The sequence below is a fragment of the Lutjanus erythropterus genome, chromosome 11 (genome assembly GCF_056507025.1).
Source record: "Lutjanus erythropterus isolate fLutEry1 chromosome 11, fLutEry1.hap2, whole genome shotgun sequence".
Taxonomy (NCBI): domain Eukaryota; kingdom Metazoa; phylum Chordata; class Actinopteri; order Lutjaniformes; family Lutjanidae; genus Lutjanus; species Lutjanus erythropterus.
Window position 1 is genome coordinate 34,957,850 of NC_139327.1, and position 13,005 is coordinate 34,970,854.

The following is a 13,005-nucleotide window of genomic DNA, read 5'->3' on the forward strand; positions in this document are numbered from 1 at the left end:
ATCACAGACAAGCTGGTTTTCCTGTGATGTGATTATTAAATTATTATATTATGATCTCAGAGAAAATAAAGGTTTTGATGTTAACCAGATGTGATTGTGAAGCCGATTAACTTGTCTGGTCTTTAATAATTCCGTCTATTTTGTCGCCATCATTTTCTGCGTCTCCACATTCTTCTAACCTTTATTAACCTTTTCTCCAACCTCTGTACCCATGTTCTCTTTGTTTCCGCCCCGTCCTCCGCTCAACTTCCCTCATGCCTTCTGCTCTTTTCCAAACTCTTCCAGCTGACGGAGACGTCGTCGCGTTACGCCCGCAAGATCTCGGGCACCACGGCGCTCCAGGAGGCCCTGAAGGAGAAGCAGCAGCACATCGAGCAGCTGCTGGCCGAGAGGGACATGGAGCGAGCCGACATGGCCAAGGCCACCAGCCACATCTGTGAGGTGGAGAAGGAGCTGAGCGCCCTCAAGACGCAGCACGTGCAGGTACGACACAGACCAGGGGATGAATACGGTTGTGAAACTTTATTGTTGTGGTGTCCTAATGTTGTGAAGTTTTGACTTTATTGTTGCTGAAGTTGTAGTTGTACTTCTACAGTAATAAAGATACTTAAAAGATAAATAAACAAAAAAATCTGAGATAAAATTTTGTCGTTGTTAATCGTACAGTTTGTCTCATAAATGTGTTTTTTTCTCTCCTCAGTATGTCACAGAGAACGAGAGCACCCTCCAGCAGGTCAAAGCCATGTTGGCCACCACGCAGAAAGACAAACTGGAACTGGCCAATCAGCTTGAAGAAGAGAAAAGGTGAGTTTTCACCTGTGCTGCCTTCACTCTGTCATGTAAGAGAGTTGTGGTAAATCTAAATGGGAGAGCCTCTCGTACGAACAGATTTGTTCTTAAGTGATTTAGGTAAACTTGTCCCATTCAGCAATTATCTGATATTTTTAATTTTCTTTCAGATACTAACACAACATTTTGAGTTTGAAAAATCTTCCCGTGCAGGTTTATGAAGTCACTGTCTAGGTGATCATCCTCCTCCGTTATCATCATCATCTCCATCTTTAAAGCCGTTTTCATACCGAACCGTTTCTTCTTTAATTCAGTGACAATGCCTTATGCAGCATCAACAGCGCACGGTTTTCCAGTTCCTCAGCATTAGCAGGTTTCTTAATTCCACTGCTGATGCTGTTAAAATGACAAACTTCCTTTATGGATCTCTGAAAGCATGAACTCTGTCAAGTTTTTCTTTTTAGTCTTTGATGCCACTTTCATGAGTGAAAACTTCCTGAAATATGGAACAGGAAACACAGCCTCATATGGTGTTAATGGGGTGTTAATTATGCTAATTTGCAAGTCTCATGTGCGTGCAGTTATCTGAAGTTAGGAGCATTTGCTGAATCTGATGTGGCGTGTTTGTACGAGCCCACTGTACGAAAAAAAAAAAAGATAGTCAAGATAAGAATATGAAAATATCCTTGCATGAGGCTCAGTGTTTGGTATTATAATTGGAGGTATCCACAAGACAGGATTTTTCTTCCTGCCATCTTCAATGTCAAACTTGATCCTCACATCATGACAATTTTAAATTATCATTTGAAAACAAAATTGAGACTGTGGCTTTACAAGGGAACTGCTGATCATAGTCTCTTTCTTATTTTGGGAAATTAACTTATATTCTTTCCTTCTGACAGTGAGATTAGATGACTGGTATGAATCTGTCAGAGCTGGAGTCAGGACAGGGTTAGCCTAGCTTAGCATCAAAACTAGAAGCTAGCCTGGCTCTGTTCAAAAAAAAAGCCTGGTGGGATCACCTCTAAAGTTCACACATTAACACATCTGGTTAGTTTAACCTGCACATAAACAGAAATATAGAATCAAAGATTTGTGGTTTTCAGATAAGGATTTATTTTTTTGTGATCAAATATTTATTTGAATACAGGACAGACCTCAGCAAAAATTAAGATCACCGGCTTAATATTTTCCCGTGAAAATGAAATGCAGAAATCACCACTCCCGCCAGAACCGTGACTCACATTGTAATCGTAACACCTGTCAAAGCACTTGCCAAAGCTGGAACTATTTCAATGTGCCTGGCACAGTGATCGCACGCAGCTTTCCCTGAAGTCTTATTGTCACAGTGAGGTTGCCAGTTTTGGTGCTCGCTCACCAAATTTGACAGCACGTGATATATCCAGATAAGCTGAGGAGATGCATAAATAGTTTCAGCACATATCTCTCAAATTGTGGCTTTTACATTTCTATTTGTGCACAGATCATACAGATCACAGATAATAGTGTTAAAAAATAAAAACTGCTGTAGAAATCAAGTTTGCTTCAGTTCCACACTGATGGCACAGACATCGATATTGATCTTCTCATCTCAGGCCTGTTAAGAGAGCGAGGAAGCCATCAGTTTATCCCAAAATGTTGAACCAGTCCTCTAACACAATCCCCACATTCACGTTGCCTCTTGTGACTCTTTGAACTAAAGCTGAGACAAAAACAGACGAATCTCAAGTGTGAAGTACAAAAATACATGTATGTTTGTTGCAAACATGGAGCAAATAAATACATGAGAGGTTTAAGTTCAATATTTCTTCATTTTAATCTAGTTTAAAAGTTTGGTGCAACATAATTTAAATTTAAAACATGATGTAATCAGGTGTAAAAGTCTATGATTCTTCTTTTCGTGCTCTGTGCCACGTCAATCTCTCATCTTTTTCAGGAAAGTGGAGGACCTGCAGTTCAGAGTGGAGGAGGAATCCATCACCAAAGGAGACCTGGAGGTATTTAGCATCAGAATAAATACTCATAAACTGCATCAACAATGGAATACATGTGCTTCTACATACTGATGTCCTGCGTATACTTCAATATTATGCACACTGAAAAAGGTAGAAGGGGTTTAAATACATGCAGAAAATATGATAATGAAGATGAGTGTGTGTCTCCTGTAGACCCCGTACAAATATTTTAAACAGGTTTAATGAGATGAGTTGAAATGAGCGACTCAGTGATGCTTCAGCAGAGACGATGATCTGGATTTGAACCCTTCTCAACAGTTGACTGACAGCAGCTACATGCTGCCTGCATGCCTCAGCAATACAGATATTTCTTTTATGAAAAGGGAGCTTTCGGTTTCAGCAGCATATTCCGGAGCAAAAAGTCAAGCAAAAAGCGAGGATTTAAAAACCATGAATAAATGGTTTACTTCGGTGACGGTGTGACTTGTACCTCATTTTTAAGCTTTGCAGAAAAGTCTGAAATCCATTAGATGAGGTACAATATCTGTCCTGTCTCCTGTGTGTCCCCTGAGAAAGACCCTGAATGAAAGGTAAATGTAATTTGTTCAGTTTTGAATTCACTCTCAGCTGTGCTGCGTTTAGCCTTCAAGTGGAGACACCGGGAAACACATTTGTGATGCACAGTGTGCTGTGTGGTTACAGAAAGGCTCAAGACTGCTGAAGTTCTTTACAAATACAGAATTTTTTTAATACTACGACTGCTGCTGGCTTCTTTATAATGTAATGTAATGTTCCAACGCTGCATGGAAGCCATCTTTACACAAGGAAATAGATAACAGTTTGGACTGATACCAGATAAGACCGGTGATATTTCATAATTTTCTTTTTGTACAGTAAGAAAATCACATGAAAAGACCAAAACTTGAAAATGAACGTGACTAAAATCTTTAAAAATTGGTCACAAATAAATACTTTCAGTTCTAAAAGAAACAAGCAGGCGCTGTAGTTTGCATTTGATCAGGAGTAAACAGTGCATTTAAGGGGGACTGCTTTTAACCGTGGATTAATACACATTTGGTGCTGTAATGAGTGTTTCCAGCAGCAGGAAGGACGCTCGAAATGACTCGAAAAATTGGCGCCACCTACTGTTCATCGCGATGAACCAACTCCTAACAATCGCATAACAATAGTGGATGGAAACGAGCGTTAATTTGCAATTTCTTTTGCCGATTTACTGGAAAATCTGTTAAAATTTCAGCATAATTTGGATGGGATCATGACTCGTTGATGTGGTTTTGATAAATTAATTTTTGGACAACAATGATGCACCATGACTCAACCTGGTGCCTCGACGACCAATAGATGAAGAGGGAATCCTCTGTCGAATAGGAAGCTAATGAAGCGATTTAAATGCAGGAATATTGTGTTGATGTTTTCATTGTTTCGTTTTGGTCTTTTATTGGATTTTGTTGACAATAAGAAAAGAATGTCACCAACCTTATCCTTTATTCATAGCCACCCCTGGATGTGCAGAGTGATAATCAGCCATGTCACACTAACAGCCAGTCGCATAACTGAGAAATCACACTGTCAACTTAAATTTGTCTTACATGTATGAGTGCACACTGTGTTTCATTTACGTGAAGCTTTCAAGGCTCCATCTCCATAAAAAGAAATGTTTATACATGATAAATGTGTCAGAGAGTCTCAGAACTGAACTGACCTAAATCTGCAGCCATCATACGATCCGCTCACTTCAGAGTCTGCAAAGCTTCTCTTTAATCATATGTCGAGTGTCGTTCTGATCTCTATCATTCCCTTTGGATCTTTGTGGGAATCTTTCCCTCTGAGTCTTTTTTTCTCCTTCTTCTTCTTCTTCTTCTTCTTCCTCTTGTTCTCCTCGATCACTCTTTTGTTCCCTCTCTGCCATTCTCTTTGTGTCTTCCTGTAGACTCAGACGAAATTGGAACATGCCCATATTCGTCAGCTCGAGCAGAGTCTGCTCTTCGAAAAGTTGAGAGCAGAGACGCTTCAGAACGAATTAGAGAAGAGGAGGGTAAAATAAAAAAACAAAAAAAACAAAAAAAAGCACGAACCCCGCTGCCTGTAGCCACTGTCCTGTGTGGTTCTGTTTGCTTCTTTGTACTCACAAGCTGCAGAGTTTAAGTCATATTTCACCTTTGTTTGGTGTCCAAATTTACATCAAATCGATTAAGTGTATTGGTCCGTCTGCACAAACAACCTCTGACTACGATGAGGTATGAAAAACACGCACAAATTTCATTTATCCTGCATAGCCTCCCCTCCTTTTCCTGCCAATAACTGCTTATTAACTTTTGCAGATACATTTCAGCAACATTTCATCACTTTTACAGTTTCACTTGTTGGTAAATATACTGTTCTATAAATCTGTATGTCAGTGCACCTATAATTCAGATAGGACTGATGCTTAAAATTACTGTTTTCTGGGAAGATTAAACATTTGTCAGTGTTAAAATCCCACAGTTTAAATAAGGCTGGCGTTATTCTGCAGTTTTCTTTTTCAGTCAAATCCCATGAAAAGATCATTAATGCCTTAGTTCATCCCTCATTACGTTTCTCTGCCCTGTCTTTGCCACTCAAACCCAAGCCCAGTGGTTCCTAATGACCAATGATCAACAATGATGTACTTTTATTCATAAAAAGTATTTTCTTAAAACAGTTGGGCACTTTAGTTTTTTACAGGCTACTCAAGCACGAGTAAAAAGTATTAAAAAAGTTTTTGAAAAAAAAAACTTTTGTTTGGTACAGACCTAAATAAATATCACATCATCATGATTTTAATAGTTTTTTTTTTTCAGTGAACATAAAAAACTGTAATGCAACTAATGTAATTTCCACAAATTGTATCACATATCACAACATGACTTTTTTTTTACCAAGTTGTGCAGCCCTTCTTGTCAGCAGGATCAGGTCATTTTTGGCTCTGAGGGATATTCCATTAAAGTATTTAAAGGAAAAGGAAAAGGAAAATATTTCACAGAGTAGCTGATTAGCTGAGTATTTTTGTGGAAACTGTATTCTCTTCTTTCTTTTATACTTGTGTATACTTGTGTGTGTTTGTAAATTCATGGCAGTGAAGCTGTCATTAATTTTAATTTTAATTTTAATTTTAGGTTCACAAGCCTGCAGGGTTTTCTTTTTAATTCCACCCATGTGTTTTTTATGTTACAGTATGTTTCCTCTCTTTTCTTTGATTTTCTGCAAAAATAAAGAACTGTAATTCAAGCTGCATTATCGGCCTTGACAGAACACCTCTCAGGTCTTTTCATGGGATTTTTTGACAATGAAAAAAATATAGTATATTGCCAGTCTTTTAAAATATATCTTTATGTGAAGCATTTGGGTGCTCCACACTCATCTAAATTGTTTTCTCTCATGTGTTTATGATGTAAAAACAGATGAAGAAGGGTTGTTGATAATCTGAATTATAGGATAAACAGGTGAGAAAAAAGTTGAATTTGGCCACAAGAGGCTGCACCATTATCCCACGCTCTAATTAGCACTAAAAACAAAAAATGTTTTTTGCATTGTGTGAGGTTATGAGGTAGTGAAGTATTTTAGCCCCTTGTGGACAAAATGAGTATTACAACAACAAACTTTAAAAAATTATCCTGATGAAGTAAAGTCACTTGCCAAAACATTTTTACATTTGTTTTCACAAACGGGATGGAAAGAAATGTTTTTTAAAAAATAAGGAACATGTTCTCAAGTCATAAACACAGGAGAGAATACAATTTAGTAGTAAATTTAGTAATTTAAGAGTTTTAATTTGCCCTCAAGGCTTCCACACTTCACACTGTTCTGTTGCAAAATAAGTAAACAAAATCAGTTTTCATTCCTGATATCCAACATGCCATTGATCCCCTCATTTCTTCACCATCGTATCATGAATGACGGTATTAACGCTCCTGACTGTTGACCCAGATCCTCCCCTGAGACCTTCTCCTCTGACCGGAAACACAAAGTCAGCCGCTTCAGCTTGTTCCACACGTCTTCCGTTGCAGTAACTGGTGTTGACTTTCTTTTAAATTGTGATTTATCTTTTTTATTTTAAGGTTAGCTTTCGGATCAGTTGCCAGCTGCACTCTGAGATGCCTGAATAACATCCCTCTCCGTTTTTTTTTTTTTTGGGGGGGGGGGGGGGGGGGGGGTAATATAATTAGCGACACATGAGAGATTTTTAAATTGTTAATGGGATCCATCGCTGATTCTTACATTAATGTTTCAAGACAGATCATTGTGGTAATGCCCATTTAGCATCAGTAGTTGAGTGTAGCAGAGGACGTCCTTTACGCCACTTTGACATGCGGCGCTGCACTTCAGAGAGAGAGAGAGAGAGCCTCTTCAATAATAGACCACAGTATCACAAATCAAACCGTACAAGCTTGTGCTTTCAATTTTCAGGCATCAAAAGATAACAAAAGACTTTGAAACACTGGATTCCTATATGCAGTAAGGTTTGCTTCTGCCAACAGGGAAGATGCACTCATGATGCAGTATCCTTGAGGTTGGGTAAGAGAACCAAGGTGAAAAAAAAAGATTTGATCTTGTTTTGGCTTTGATCCGCTGCTGAGCTATCTCAATTCTTGACTTCAAATCGACTTCAGATGCTGTCAAGGACATTAACCTTGCATAGACTCTTTTTTTTTTTTTTTTTTTTTACTCCTTCACTCCTGTGTGTCGTGCTGTAATCTGAATGCTGTTCAGGCAACGTCTTTGATATGAATCAACTAGTAACTCTGAGGTCTTGTAGACTGTTTTCCCAGATGGTTGAAATTAACATCTGTGCGTGTGTGTGCGTGTGGAGGATGTTTGCAGTGGTGTGTGTGCTGTGTCACCGTGTGGAGGTTTGCTGTCGGCTTTATTATATTTGCTTGGCTGCTTCTAGATGATCAGAGAACGGCTGTGCTCTCCTCTCATCTTCCACTTCTTTGCACATACAGTGAGCTGCACAAATGTTTGGACAGTGACACGTTGATCCTTCGGCTCCTTCAAGTTTTACTACTTCGGATTGCAATGATGCAAAGACTGTAACATTCAAAATGTGAACTGTCAGCTTTAATAAGATGACAGCAGTATCATAAAGTTAGTATAATGGTTTGTTTGGACTTTTTGATATCCTGTGAAATGCAAAACCCCCGATGGCTCTCAGAGAAAAAGTCCTGATTAACTCACTGTATTTTACCTACCCTGCACCAAACAGCAGGCAGACAAAGTTAGCAACATGCTGGTGAAATATGCGGAGTGTTTAGCAGCTAAAAAAAAAGAGGTATTACCTTCAGGAGTTGGTGGAGATCAAAAGCAGAGCAAAAAGGAAAGTGAACTTTGGACTTCGATTAATCAGGTGTCAAGAAACATGACTGATGCCGATACATCAGCAATGAAAATTTAATTAATTAGGTGATAAAATATGAGCTGTTTCGTTTTTAGCTTGTTTCGCTGTAACCAGATGGCCAAAAAAATCTATTAATGCAGCTTTAAAAATCCCCTCCAGGCATGTATTAAGACATGCAAGCAGTCTGCTTGGACGTTAATATATGTCTGATGTTTTTTTTGCCACAGAAAAGTGTACTTTCCACATTAAAACCCTTAATGTCCCCTTGAAATAGGTAGTAGAATGTCTACTGCTTATGCATATTGCGTGTTTGAAAATCCTTAATTACAATTTCAGAAAAAAGCACAGAGAAACACACTGTAAGCTACCTACCCAGCACCAAACAGCAGACAGACAAAGTTAGCGTTTTAAATGTTTTAAACAATTTTACTGTAAAATAAGTTTCCACGTGATGAATAATTATAGGTTGTTTCAATACTGTAACTTTTTCTCTGCCAAAAACGTTACAACGTGAAGGCAGCCATGTTGGATTTTGCACTTGCAGGCTGGCTGCTGCCTGCAGTGCACTAATAATCCACCAGAGAGCAGCAGATATGCCTCAGATCGCGTACAACAGGGTTTTCAGGGAAGTATTGATCATATTGATGTTGCAGAGGTCTCAGAAACTCACATATCAAGGATGAGACAAGGATGCGGGTTGAGGAAAAAATGTCTGTTAGTCTTTGATCATCTTGTATCTCAGATGTACAGCAGGGAGCCAAAGCGTTACACAACGTGTCGCTGTCCACACACGTAATGTAATTTATTTGTCCTGTTTAATTCACTGGAATGCTTTACACCGTCTCCAATCCTTGCAAGGACCGTCTGGGGTTTCCCTCTGATTTCCTTTTTCCTGAGGCCTGATTTCTGCTCTTTAAGTCACCTTTTTCTTTGGAATGACATCATTCTGTTGCAGGGGCTCCCACCTGTTACGGTAATCAGGTCATTCTTTTGAAAGGCTGACATCTTTCTGCTCTCTTAACGTTCCAGCAGCGGTTGATTCATGTCGTTTCTTTCTTCATTAGCAAACCACAGTCGAAGAGCAGAGTCGCATCATGCAGCTGGAGGAGGAGCTCGGCCTCCGGAGAGCTGAGATCGAGACCCTCCAGGCTCAACTCAGAGGATCTGACACGAGCTCACAGCAGGCCGTCGACGGCGAGGCCGCCCCGGGGCCCGACGCCCGGCCGGAGACCCTCCTCCTGCGCGAGCAGCTCGTGTCGGCGGGCCGCGAGCACTACAAGGAGAGCAGCGAGCTCAAAGAGAAGTACGAGACGGCGTTAGTGGCGAGACAGCAGGAGGTAGACTCGCTGAAGGCGCTGCTGGAGAATAAGAACCAGGAGATCAGTGAGCTGAAGCACAAAGTCCAAGAGGCCACTAAGGAGAACATGGAGATGATGGACACCTGGAAGGTATTCTGCTGTGTTCTGTTTAACTGTTCACAGACCTTCACTAAGAACAGCTGGATTACTTCAGTGGAGATCTGAGAGTCATGAAAGTTTACAAGGCAGACAGCAATAAGTTTAGATTAATCTTTTCATATTAAAAAATATTACCTACAGTAGATGGCGGTGGACACGCCCCCAATTTGGAAAAGCAGCAGGAACATGACATGACATGACATGAAAGCAAAGCGTCAGCAGCAAAATGTATTTTAGCCACCTAAAAAAATCAGTATCAGTTTAGTTGTACACTAAATTTAGATTAGATTTTCACTGTTTTCAACGCGAAATAAGCCGTTCTGTCATTCTCTCCTAAAGCTGCCAGACTCCATTGGCAAAAACAGTCATTTTTACCTGACAGACTACAGGAGCTGCTGGTCAACCACTGCCTCAGTCAGTCAGTTTATTTGTCTAATTAATGATGAATATTTAGTGATTTAGATTATGCTGAGCAGCTTTTGTGTTCTGTGAGGTAAAATTACTGATTTTGCCAGTGGAGTTTGGTTGGTTTGGAGAAAGTGAGATTTGGTTTGTTTAACAGCAGTTTAACATCAGAAAAGGCCGTCTGCAGGCAAAGTTAAGCAGTGAAAATGTGTACACTTAAACTGATATAGATTTTTTTTATCTGGGACTTTTTAAGCTTTCTCCAGATGAAAGTAAACATGTTTGTTTGTTTCAGACCTCAGTTAATACCACATCATCACGATTTTTGTTGCACGATTTTTAAAAATTGACGGCAGCTCTATGAGGAGCCACCACGCTACAAAACATACACAACATCTTCCAGTAATACATATAAGAGCAATGAATAAAACAAATGACCACATTATGAATCGGGTTGGATACTGGCACCAGTTCCTACGCGACCAGGTTTGCATGGGTACAGTTTTAAAAGTCTAGTTTTAGCACTGCTATCAGGAAAAACCCAAACAAAACTGACCCCTAATTATAAAGCAGGCTGTTACTGTAGTCTCTAAATTTTAAATGATGTCTACATGTAGAAGAACTGTTACAAACCTTCAGTTTATCCTAATAAAAAGCTTGTTTTCTCATCTTTCTCCAGGTAACAAGCTAATCTAAATGTTTCATATATGAACAGCCAACTCAGTCCTTGTGAATCATCCATATTTACAAAATGAGCGCATGTTTTTATGTTTCTGAATTACATTTTGTGCAGTCAAGTAAAAAGGGCAGTGGAAAACAAAGTGATTTTCTTTATCAGCCAAACAGCACATTGAACAAATCAGCTTTTCTTCTTCTAGACCGACATTTTGAAGCAGACGTGGTAAGACAGAAGATCTCAGCTGAACACATGAGGATCTTTGCTTTTTAGAGAAATTATATACAACATTATTCTCAGTACAGTAGATTTACATATGCATTTTGTTGCTGGGTTCTTACAGGTGCTGAAAATCCTCAAAAACACTTTTTAATGTAATGTTTTCAAGCTTTGAAAGTGCTTGAATTTTGGATAAAGTGTTTGAAACTGCTTGAAATTGAAGTGGGATTACTTTCATGATAAATCGCTCTCAGACTCAGCAGTTCGCTTTTTAGATCAAGAAGTAAAATAAGTCAGAGGGCTTAATTGCTTTTGCCTTTCACACAAAATGAAGACGGCTCTGCTCGAGTCTTGGTTGCAGCTCCGCTCAGCGTTTTTTAATACGTGTTCTCTGATGAAACGGTGAGTGGGAGGCTAACGATCGGCAACATGCCGGCAAGTTGCTGTCACAAGGAGCACTGGCTTGAAAATGAAACTTTTTAAAAAAAACGAAAATGATTTTATGAAATGTATGTTATTATTGATGCATGTTATTAAAAAACATAGATACAGTAAATATTTTTAAAATGAGAAATAAATGCCTTTAGGCAGAGTTAACAGGCCATCTCACTGTTTCAATTTTTTTGTCTTATCAGGAAAACAAATGACAATTTAGCTTGCTTCTTAAATGAAAAAAAATATTTAGGCAGAATTTTAACATTTTAAATGCTTTATAAAAGGTGTACTGCAGATATAAAGCTTAAATTTTGCAGAATTTCTTCCATAGTCTTTTATTTTTTGTGACCCACCTGTGGATCATAACCCAGTCTTTGGGAATGACAGTTTTATAGCACACTAATGTCTATGAATAATAATAATAATGTGATGAAAAAAGGAAATAGGGCTTTAATCAGAGCTTACAGTGTGTGCAAATATGCCAGACAGTTATGGAAATGTAGCTTGAAAATACCTGAAAGGGTAACTATCGATAGGTAACTCATACACCTCCTCATCAAAAAATCCAGATAAAAATTTAATAATTGCTCTCACTTCCCTCTGCAGGCTAAGTTTGACACTTTAGTGAGCGACCACCAGCGGTCCCTGGAGGAGCTGAAGGCCACATTGAGCGGCGATCATCCCACACCAGCTGGCCAAGAGCAGGACGCCCAGGAGCTGAGGGCCACTCTGGAGGGCCTGAAGATGGAGCACCAGCTGGAGATCGAGAATCTCAAAGCCAAACACAAGATCGAAGCCGCCATCCTGACCAAGGAACGCGAAGACCTCTGCAGTCGTCTCCAGGAGGCCAAAGACCAGCTGGCCGAGGGCAGCCAGACGTGGAGGACCGAGGTGGAGACCAGGAGCAGCAAGCAGGCCCTGGAGGAGGCCGCCGATAAGCTCCAGAAGGCGGAGCAGAGGCTGGCGGAGACGGAGAAGCTGCGGATGGAGCAGGAGAAAAGCGCGGGGGAGCTTCGAGAGCGACTGGAGCTGTCGGAGAAGAAGATGACGGACTACCAGGCCCTGCAGAAGGCTCAGGCAGAGAGCCAAGAGGAGATCCAGAAACTGGAGGAGAAGCTGAGGGTGACGGCGAACCAGCTCCAGGCCATCCAGGCAGACCGCTACACCTCCCATGATGCAAATGTGAGTGGCTGAGGAGAAGTGATAAGTCACACATGAGAAATCCACTGCCTAATGTGATTATAGTTCTCTCCTAACACTCTCATCCTCTTTCAGGTGATAGAGGACAACGAGATTTCAGAAGAGAAGATGAAACTAAAACAGAATATTGAAGGTATCAGCATCTATTTATTTTAATACTAACTACAGTTTCCATTAGTGTGCTTCATCTCCTCTATTTTCATTATATGATTATATGTTCAGCTACATGTTATTACACCCAAAAGTACAAAAAACTAAGTGAGTTAGTTCTTCCTAACCTTGTTTTCAAGGTTAGGAAGAACTTTAAATTTTAATCTATGCGATCACTCATGTAAACCAAAAATATTTTAATATTCGAAATGAAACAGTCCTGTAGTTATATTTGTCTCGCACCATGGCTGACATGGACTCATACTGTAAATATTAACAGCTTTCTTGGGAAAGCACAGTAACTTTTGTTTACCAAAAGTTTTACATTTTGAGAAATACAAA

General features: G+C 39.7%; 1 protein-coding gene across 1 annotated transcript in view; it reads left to right on the top strand.

Annotated features, from left to right (window-relative positions):
• Positions 1-13,005, top strand: part of clip2 (CAP-GLY domain containing linker protein 2) — a 65,651-nt gene that overhangs the window by 32,762 nt on the left and 19,884 nt on the right. The window contains exons 6-13 of the mRNA XM_084730023.1: positions 286-483; positions 701-804; positions 2,726-2,786; positions 4,696-4,800; positions 7,262-7,312; positions 9,186-9,569; positions 11,920-12,495; positions 12,589-12,646. Coding sequence (XP_084586149.1) covers positions 286-483; positions 701-804; positions 2,726-2,786; positions 4,696-4,800; positions 7,262-7,312; positions 9,186-9,569; positions 11,920-12,495; positions 12,589-12,646 — 1,537 coding nt within the window. The remainder of the gene's footprint in view (positions 1-285; positions 484-700; positions 805-2,725; positions 2,787-4,695; positions 4,801-7,261; positions 7,313-9,185; positions 9,570-11,919; positions 12,496-12,588; positions 12,647-13,005) is intronic.